We start from the raw sequence: 10,458 nt of genomic DNA on the forward strand, positions 1-10,458 counted from the left end.
AAGAGAGCAAGTCGTGTCATTTCTATTTGTCAGAGTTTATTCTCTGTCCCCTCAGTGCCGGTGCTTTTGCAGGTAGTTTCATGGTAAAAATGACAGAAAAGAAATTTAGCTTTATTACACAAAATTCAATTTGGCATTTTACATTTATTGCCATGAAGAGTAAACATAGGGATATTGTGAATTCAGTTTTTTTTTTTTTTTTTAAATTATGTTTCTTTCTCCAGGTGATAATGGCCCCTACACAGATTCTCCCCAGGATTTAGCCACTGAGCCAGAGGATATTGGCCAAGATATTGTTTTTGTAACTACGTCTACGCAGGAGGATGTCAGCAAAAGTGAAGCAACGACAGACGGAGTTGCCCAGACTACAAATCCAATAAAGCAGGGCACTGTCGAGGCTCACACAGTGACAATATCACAATTGACAGCAGACATTCCTCAGACTGTAACTCCTCTGTCTGATCACCAAGAGCACATGTCCACCAATGACACTTGGGAACTGGTAAAGAAAGCCAACTACCCTGAGTCCTATCAGCCAGCACCTGAAGAGGATCCAGGCACAGATCACGAGGAGTCGTATATAATTTCATCCCCTTCTCCAAACACAGATAATGTAGTTACAGTTGGTTATTACTCCATTATACCCATAACTGATGTGACAGATCCAGAAAGCGGAGAACCCACAGAGCATCATATTTCTATGACTGAAAATCCAGATGTGCCAGTTAGTAATGCCACATCTGGAGCTGATGAGGTGCATCAAGAGTGGCATTTACCTGTTTTGCGAAAGGACCACACTCCATATGTCCCTGAGGAAAATACCTCAGTGACTGAGCTTGTCTATGTGAGCACCTCTTATGATGCTTCAGAACAGCCAGAAGAAGCCAGCACTGGTACTATTGAGGAGATATCAGTGGCGATGAGTTCACTCCACACTGAGGTAACAGATGTTCACGCCACTTCCCCGATGCCAGCATTTGAAAATAGTACAGCTGATGATTCTCTAGATGAAGAACAGGAACATTCTGTGACAGTCGATTTGGACACCACTCCCATAACCGAAGTGGTCACTAAGTCAAACCTTGATTCAAGTAAGTAAGATTTAAATGTGAAATTTAGCCCATAAGACGGGTCGTAGTGCCGTGATTAGCACTGTGCCTTCACAGCAGGAGGGTTTGAACCCTGGCTGCGGTCATTCTCCATCTGTGTCTGGGGGTTTCTTCCCAAAAGGGTTAACTTGTGATTCTAAAACTAGCCATGGATTAGACGTGGTTAAATATGTAAAATATAGAAAAAATAGTACATGGTTAAATGAGAGCTGTAGTTTAAAGTCGTTTGATTAGTCATTCAGAGTAAATGGCAGTCTATTTTCATTAAGAGTTACTCTTTCTAGAGTTTCTAGAGTTCTAAAGGTTGTAATTTGTTTACTTCCTCTAGTGGTAGAGATTGTGTGTGTGTATATTGTTCTGCTTTTGTTGAATAAATTAAATACATAAATAGAAAAAATGGAAGCGGCTGCAGAATTTAAAAAAAATGACCAAGTAGTAGTGCTAAATGAAAACTCAGGAGGTAGAAAGATATTAAGTGTCAATACAAAATGTCAAGGCAGTAAATGCACAGGGCCAGTACATTAAAAGCTGGTGATTAGGTTAGCCATTGTATCTTAATGGCCTGCTGTTCTAATTAACTATTTTTAAACACAATTACACAGCTAAAATAATTTATATATATAAAGAACCAAGTAAAGAGCTGTTGTTTACTACAGTTTAAACCTTTTAGTTGATCTGTATCCATTTATTATATCCACTGATTAAATAATTCATGTAGATGTGGTCAGCTGTGTAATCTCCCACTAATATACTTTCTCTTCATGCTGGAATTGGGTAATAAATAAACTTCTTGGCTTCTCTCCTCCTTGGTGCAGAGGTACACATGTGTTGCTCTGACGTTTGCCTGCGCCACAGCACAATTAGCATTATAGCGATTGCATACTGCTACATTATTTCTGAGCACCATTAAAGTGTACTGTCAGCCCATCTGCCTGTCCACGTCTGTATCCAACAAAAAGTAACCCACAGTGACATTCTGTATATCTTAAACACAATTTCCAATACCCAAAATGTTACTTTTCTTTGCTACTTTACTAGTTTTTAGCATTATACCATGCATGTGGTTTTCCCATTATGAGTCTAAATTGCTTCAGAAGTGTAGAGATATTTTTTTTGTTTGCAGGTTACGATCCTACTCAAGCCCACTCAGATGTAATGGAGTCAATTGACCATAGTGCTGAGGAATTGAGTAGCACTTCAGGAGATGTGGCAACAGATGATCTGGCAGAGCAGAGTGGACACAACCCTCCAACTGTAATCTCAGCTGCAGAGGTCATCACTTTCTCAGACGACATAGGTTCCAGCATCGACGCTCCTGTTCTAAAAAACCAACCTGTCTTATTGTTGGGATCCCCAATCTCTGCAACCTTATCTCCTCCTCCGGTTGAAGTTGAAGCCAGTTCAGAGATAATAACCTACATACCAGAAAGCAACATTTCATCTGGGGCTGAGCCTTTGGACGACATTCAGGATAAACCCAAAATGGAGGGATTAGGAGACAACTCAGTGATTATCCTCCGCACAGCCCCAAATATCACAAATATTGCACAAGAGGGGACCGAAAAAGATGTCACAGAAGGACCAGGTAAATCGTCAGGAGAAAACCCAGAAAACTCAGGGGACACCAATTCAGAAGGAGTTAATGGTGATGCTGGCACGAATGCACCTCTTTCAGAGATAAAAATCACTCTGATCCCTCATTTAACACTCACACCCAATTGGGAACCTGAGCTTTCTCCCGCCACACCACAGGAGTCTCGGTCTGATCGAGAATATAGCGCCGAGCCTCCTGCTGCTCCTGAGGAAACTGATGATGCTTCTAACGAGCAAGAGATCAACACCGGGACCATTAATGGTAAAGTTTAAAAGGGTCCAACACCCCTTTCTAACAAATAAATGTAGGGCCCACATGTTCCCAGTATGTGTATTGTGAGTTTTAGCTGAGGAAACCATGCAGATCATTCATAAACCCTTGTTTATAGGCCTGTGCCATTCAGGTTTTTGTTGTTGTTGTTTTTGTTTTTACATGTTTTTAGCTATAACTCCAAAAGAGCTGCTGTTTGTTACAATAACATCTCTGTCAGACACAGTAGAGCAGCCAATGGGAGTAGCAGCTCCTTCAGTTGACATGGATGGTTGACATTGATGATAACCTTTTAATGATGAACTTTTACTTTTTAAGTCACCATTGTATAGAATCACTGCCTTTCATAAGTCATGTGTAAGACATAGTATTATTATAGAAAAATGGAAAACGGCTTATGACTGATGGATGGTTAATTAGACTATATGTCACATTTCAGTCACAAGAAACTAAGAAAAAAATGTAGATGAGAAAACCTCTATTAGAAGAGATCAAGCAATGTTCTGCTCTGACAGTTGTGACTACTGCATGTGCCACTCCATCTAAGCATCAATGAACCTCAGGGTCATTCTTCCTTGGTAACATCACTCTAACAGCAGGACATTGTGCCCTATTAACCTATTAAGCAAAAGTTGTAACCTACCTCTTGACTTTTTTTGGCATATCTTTGGCCTGTGAAGGTAATGGTAACATTAGCCACACTTAAGATTTTCCATTTTCTATCAAAATAATAGTAAATCAATGGATCTTCTGTTCTTCAAATGTCCTCTAAATACTTGGAGTGTGTAAAGACCCAGTTTTGCTCGTTCAGTAAAAGCACAGCATTTGACATGCTCTGGTGGCTGTAGCAGTGAAATAACAATGGTAAACTGCCTTAGTTTGTCTTCGATTTATGAGTGCTTGCTTTTCAGGCATATGTATTTATGGATGGAGTGCTGTGCTTGCCACCACAGCTGCAAATTTTATTGGTTCACAGATATGATTGCTGACCTAAATGAAAGAAATCAAAGAAATATTATCTTCTCATGTTTTGTGTGTCTCAACACAGTGGGGATACCTAATTATGCACGCAACAGTGGCAAAGTAAATTGTGGATAATATGTCTCCTCTAAAAGCCTTTATTAGATACTTCACAAAAATATTTTGTTTATCAAACAGTAACCTCTTCTACCGTCTTACATAGTGAGTTGTAATGAAGTCCGAACATATCTGTTTTTAATAAGCCACATATTTATTTACTCATGGAGAGCTAGACAACTTACACAAACTCCAAGAAAGTTGTTGTCTGATTTTAAAATGAACTTGTGAACATGTAGTGAAATGTCTCAGCAGAACATGGATCCCATGGTGGTATGGAGGTGACCGGCACAGATGAGCCTTCAGTTAAAATATGCACATGGCATCCTGAAGAGGAGGAGACCTCCAGTTCAGCACTGACCACAGACAACAGTGATATGACTATCATTGCTCCCACCATATACCCTGTGTATTTTGAAGGGAATGAGCAGACTGCCATGGCTGCCTCCCTGCCTGCTGCCAAAGTTTCAGCTGCAGGACAAGGAGGCTTTTCAGGTATCTGTACTCCAGAAAGAAGTGCTAATAGAAACAGCAGCTGATGCTTATCAGTGTTTTGGGAAGAGTAAGGTGTGATTAGGAAAATGTCAAATGTGGAGTTTATTTTACACTGCACAGAGGGTTAAACTGTAGCTCACCCCCCTTGCTCCCGGTACCGGGGCGCTGCGGCTCAAGACATATTGCGATATATATCGTGTATTGTGATATAGCCAAAAAAAATATTGCAATATTAGATTTTCATCATATAGCGCAGCCCTATACTGCTGTTTAAGACTTCAAGCTGACTCAACTCAACGGATGGATCAGTTATTAGTTTAGATTAGATTAGTTATTTACATAACTTAGTTATTTTAGTGTAAAGAACAGCCAGGTCATGTCATCAGAGACTCATAATGTTTAACGTAAAATCCCTTGAGTTGATTTTGTTGTGGTTATAGTTCAAATATTGTATTTCATGCGTAAGTCTGGAATGAAGGATGTTCTTTCTTAATGTGCAGGATCACTTCAGGCAATTAAAAATTTTAGATTGTTTTTTTTTTTTTTTTTTTAAAGAAACCCATTTTTAAAATGACATTAAATGACTTGCAATATTAAAATTAGAATAACAGAGTAAATACTGGTAACTAATTTGGAGAAACGATGTTTGTGGCAACAGCTCCCTCTGCTGGTGTGTCTTTGAAGGGGTTTTACATTTGAAAATTAGTTTTATCTTTATAATCTGTTCCTTTTTTTAAGTGTATTTTGAGTTTTTAAGCAATAAGTTTTATAATTGTAAATAAAATAAAAAATATATGTGGAAATTTATTCCCATTAATATAGAAAATGGCTGGGAAATTAATGTTTGTATACATAGACTCTGACAATTTAATACAATGAATGAAGCATGCAGTTTTTAAAAAAAATCTAAAATATTAGTTTCACAGATACAGAATAATGCACACACCTGAAATATTTCTGGATCTCTGTTATAACTGTCATTTCTCATATCTGCAGACTCCTGCTTGGAGAATCCCTGTTTGAATGGAGGCACGTGTGTTGACGGTGAATCGCTAAGATGCTTTTGTCTACCCGGTTATGGAGGAGACTTTTGCCAGAGAGGTATAGCACCAGCTAATTACGGAAAATACAGATGTACAATCTTCCAAACATAAGCAAACCTTTCTACTTATTCAGACTTAATACATTTCTTGATATTTTTCTGTCCTTTCTCTTCTCTTCTGTCTCAGACCTGGAGATGTGTGAGCCAGGCTGGGAGAAATTTCAGGGATATTGTTATCGTCATTTTAGCAAGCGGCAGAGCTGGGAGGCAGCTGAGCAGCACTGTCGGATGTGCGGCGGGCATCTACTCTCTGTCATGACTCCTGAGGAGCAGGACTACATCAATGGTAAAACATGACTCAAGTGACTCATACGCTTTTCAAAGATTTTGTAATCAGGAAGCAAAAACATAATTTGACTGGATGAGTTAAATGTTGATTCTTGAAGCTGAAGAAACGTCAAGTATATCGCACAAATAATGATGACAAACTTTTAGATTGTCTGTATATTTTTAATGTTTGCACTGGGTAATCTTGCAAAGTTTTGAAATACTTACTTGAAAAATCCAATTCATGTCTAAGAAGCACACACTGAATTACATGGCTTTAAAAAATAAACCTGTCACAAAAAGTAAGGAAGTATGTATTTGGGCATTTATTTCTTTGTTGCAATAATGCTTTTTGGCAGTAAATCCTATACAGTTGGAAAACCTGTTTATTTCCCAGCATTTGTGAGTTGAGCAGCAGAGTTGAGTATGTGGGTTGCTCTCATGAAAAACTAAATGGTACTTATTAAGTTACTTTCTGTAATAAGTACAAATATTTTTGTTCATTTGTTTCAGATGTCAGTAACCTAATCCCAGTGGAGAAACACTGGTAGATGCTGGCACAGTGGTCAATAATGCATAATGTATTTTGTTCTCCGCGCGTAAAATCTAAAATTCATTGTAAAAAAAAAAAAAAAAGTCACATTCCCAATCAAAGGACAGTATGAATTTTGTTGTTTCTAATAGCTGAGTGCTATTTGGGTTTTGTGCAGTTGGGTTTTGTGCCTTGCTACACTGAGGCAGATGTCAAACCAGTCATTTTGCATGCTTCAACATGAGTCAAACTATTAAAAAATGAAAAGTCATGAGTTTGTTTTAGGAACAAGGCGCTGAGATGTTCTCCAGACAAGACACAACAATAACCTCTCGTGTCTTTCATCACTTGGAATGTGTTTTTCTCTCCAAGAAAATGGCAGTGACTCAAAGCTGCTGTTGGTATTTTGTCTTGCTAAGGGGCGATGACATAGTTATCTGACATCGCTGTGGTGGCGGCTCCTTGTGCTCGGCAGGCAGTGGGTACTGATCCTATTAACTGATACTCGTAATGTTATGTAAGGATGTGAAAAGCAGCTGGCTTCCCAAAACAGCAGAGAACTTTAAAGCAGGAATGTGTACTACAAAAGATTTTTTTCTTTCATAATTTTCTCACAAAACATACTTTAATTCAAATTATTCTTGCTGGCAAGTGTGAAGAATATATCTGCATATTGTTTACATGCTGTGCATAAATGTTAAATTGGGAACATGAAGCATTTTGTTTTTTTATTACATGTTTAATTGTGATCTGAGGGTGGGGGAGGGGGGGGGGGGGGGGGGGGGGCAGATGAACGTAACCCGAATTCCCCAAAGAGTTGTGATGCTGTGTAAAATGTACGTAAAGACAGAATGATTTGCAAATGTCATAAAGTGCATTATTCACAGTAGAACACAGAAACAGCTGGACAAACATAATTTAATTATGTTAATTGGCAAAAGGTGATCGGATATAAGAAGAGTATCTTAGAGAGGCAGTGTTTCTCAGGAGTAAAAATAGGGTTTACTAATTTTAAAAAAAATTGACAACAAACAGAAAACTGTCTACAACTTGTCCTCAAAATAAAAGTGCAATGACTTAATAAACAATATATGTAATACATATATTCTTATGCTAATTTTAGAAAAATACAGAGAATATCAGTGGATTGGACTAAATGACAGAACCATTGAGGGAGACTTCCGCTGGTCAGATGGAAACCCACTGGTGAGTTTTATTAGTTTTGACCTGACTTGTTTGAGATTCAGTACATGAGTACATGAAGTACATGAGGATTTATCAGCTGTTTAACATGATTTTCTTACATTTGGTTTGTTTAATCACCTGATTTATGACTGTGAGAATGAGCACATCAAACAGATTACTATGTAATTTCAAATCTGCTCACTTCTCTTTGTCAGCTCTATGAAAACTGGTACAAAGGCCAGCCTGACAGCTACTTCCTGTCTGGTGAGGACTGTGCGGTGATGGTGTGGCATGATGGAGGCCGCTGGAGTGACGTGCCATGCAACTACCACTTGTCATACACCTGCAAGAAGGGCGTCAGTGAGTTCACCTCATTTTAATCTCCCCTAATTCCTTCTATTTTAAACTCCTTTTCTAAAAAAAAAAAAAAAGTAAAGATCTAAGACTCAAAGTGGTTTCCAACAGCCTCCTGTGGTGAGCCCCCCCATGTTCCCCATGCCAAGGTGTTTGGGAAAAAGCGGTCGCGTTACGAGACAAACACCAAAGTGCGATACTACTGTGAAGAGGATTTTGTCCAGAAAATGAATCCTATCATTAAATGCCTGCCAGGTGGCCAGTGGGAAGAGCCTCAAATTACCTGCATGCCAAGTAAGTTGGTCATATGTCTGACCTTGATTAGTTACACCTATTACTATAAAACAGTCGCGTCACGTGCTTCTGCCATGTAATATGTGACTGTAATGTAAATTAAATACAAAAACACTTTTCTGGTATTTTTATCTAAAAGCCTTAAGACAGAATATCTTCAGATATCAGATCCGTGAAACATTGCGAGTTTTTGTCCCTAAAAAATAAATTTCTTCACTCTAAGTGAACAATATACTAGAAAATCAGGCATGCATGTATTGACCTCTGTAGCACAAGAAGTAACGTAATATAATGGTCAAGAGTGGGACTAAAAAAAAGTGTCTGCAGGTGTTAAGGTGTACTGAACATACCAACTTTTGGCAAGAAAGAATATCTCAGATTCAGCTGAGACTGTCCATTATGAGGCCGTAGGAGTGTCAGCTGAGCACAGGAAGCTCATTTATACAAAGATTATAGAGAACAAACTAATTTAAAGCAGCTGACATGGAAAAAAAAGTCTAAAAATATTGTAAATCAGTCTTTTAACATCTGCAATCATTTCTTTTTTCCCTGTTTTCTTGCACATTTAGCTCATTCAGAAGAAGAGGACCTAGTTACCGTACATGCTGAGCAGCGCGAGGAGGCCATGGGTACAGCCACAGAGAAAGAAGCTCTGCTCTACTGGGACATTAACTGGAATGTTTAAAGCCACCCTGCCTTATTTAAAACAAAAATCAAACATTCCTTCTCCTGTTTTCACACTTTTCTTGTTTCTTATAAGTCAGTCCTGCCCAGTTTCTGCATTAAATTGCCCTGAATAAAACAAGTCATTCATTTTAATATCAGTTCAAGGTCACAGTTCCCACAATAATGGACAATTCTGGAAAAGTGCTCTAATTTAAATATGCGTTTTACAGTGTTGACCAAAGCGTGTCTAAAATGTTTGTGAAATCAAGAAAAATCTGTTCATATTGTTTGAAAATGCAGTTCGATCTAGACATGCATGGAAAAAAATATGATTCCCAGAATAAGTTTCTAATGAACCTTATCAAAAGATAAAGTAGGATCCAACACGCATTTTGGATCAGTAGACGATACTTTGGTGCAACAATCATCCTCCTCCTTTTTGGAAGAAATGGGTTTCTGTTTAAAAAGAAAAAAATCTATTTTTTGCTGGAGTATGTATGGAAGAAATACATTCTTACTTTTAATACAGAAGGACAACTTTTAAGCTGGTGGACAACTTTTATATAAATCAATTAGAATCAGTTAGAAGATGAGAGATCTGTGGTATAATTAGAGCAATAATTGCAGATTATGGAAACAATTAGGTCTTGCATATCTATGTATGATGATTAGCCTGCAATACCTGAAATACACCAAATCAAATGGAAACCAAGTACCAAGTAGATGATATAAAAAAAAAATTTGACCCAAGCTGTTAATACGATATGGGCAGTTAAGAGATCAAGGAATATTTATGAACCAGTAACTGTAGCCAGTTATGACTTAGTAACACTGTTACTGATGTAACATACTTTCACAATCAGCCGTTCTAGCTGGCCTTTGTTGTGTTTTAGGTGACAATAGCAGACATTGAAATCAACCTGTTTAATGACAATGTTGAATTCTTGAATTTGACTGCTGCTACCACACACTGTAATTTTAACATATTTGTAACAAACTGCTGTTCATGATAGTTTGATGAGTTTCTGATAGGTGTTAAATGTAGCAAAGTGTGAATTGATTCTCAGCATCAGCTGGTCTGACATTCACTAAAATCTGTTGTTCTTACAGTCTGACTGATTCCTTGTTTTTATTTATGAGTGACGGTTTTCTGTGAATTTTAATTTTGAAAACACCACCAGATGTGTCAAACCTAAGATAGCTCACACATATCTAATGATCAAAGAAATTCAAATGAGGCCTTAGAGTAGCTGCACTCGAGGAAGTGCTGCTATTCTGCTCTAATATAGCACAATGCTTCATTACTGGGAGAAAGAGCATGTAACTGCTCATTAAAGGGACACATTTTGTTTTACTGTTATAAATTTCTCTGAAGCTGCTATAACTTTGCTGAATTCTAAACACAAAATCTTTTTTCACCTTTCACCTTTATTAAAAAGGGATTTCATGTGTGTTCTGTTTTAACTGAAAGTGGGTAGTAGATCTCAATGTGTAACTGTTATAAGGGCTAGTG

The 10,458-nt window shown here is 37.9% G+C and overlaps 1 protein-coding gene across 2 annotated transcripts in view; it reads left to right on the forward strand.

Annotated features, from left to right (window-relative positions):
* Positions 1-10,057, forward strand: part of bcan (brevican) — a 28,407-nt gene extending 18,350 nt beyond the window's left edge. For both annotated transcript variants that reach the window (XM_013264845.3, XM_005472778.4), the window contains exons 7-15: positions 225-1,091; positions 2,233-2,964; positions 4,306-4,545; positions 5,542-5,646; positions 5,775-5,933; positions 7,570-7,652; positions 7,847-7,991; positions 8,097-8,279; positions 8,849-10,057. In XM_013264845.3, coding sequence (XP_013120299.1) covers positions 225-1,091; positions 2,233-2,964; positions 4,306-4,545; positions 5,542-5,646; positions 5,775-5,933; positions 7,570-7,652; positions 7,847-7,991; positions 8,097-8,279; positions 8,849-8,964 — 2,630 coding nt within the window. In that variant the 3' untranslated portion in view covers positions 8,965-10,057. The remainder of the gene's footprint in view (positions 1-224; positions 1,092-2,232; positions 2,965-4,305; positions 4,546-5,541; positions 5,647-5,774; positions 5,934-7,569; positions 7,653-7,846; positions 7,992-8,096; positions 8,280-8,848) is intronic.
* Positions 10,058-10,458: the final 401 nt, after the last annotated feature.

The sequence above is a fragment of the Oreochromis niloticus genome, linkage group LG11 (assembly GCF_001858045.2).
Source record: "Oreochromis niloticus isolate F11D_XX linkage group LG11, O_niloticus_UMD_NMBU, whole genome shotgun sequence".
Taxonomy (NCBI): Eukaryota; Metazoa; Chordata; class Actinopteri; order Cichliformes; family Cichlidae; genus Oreochromis; species Oreochromis niloticus.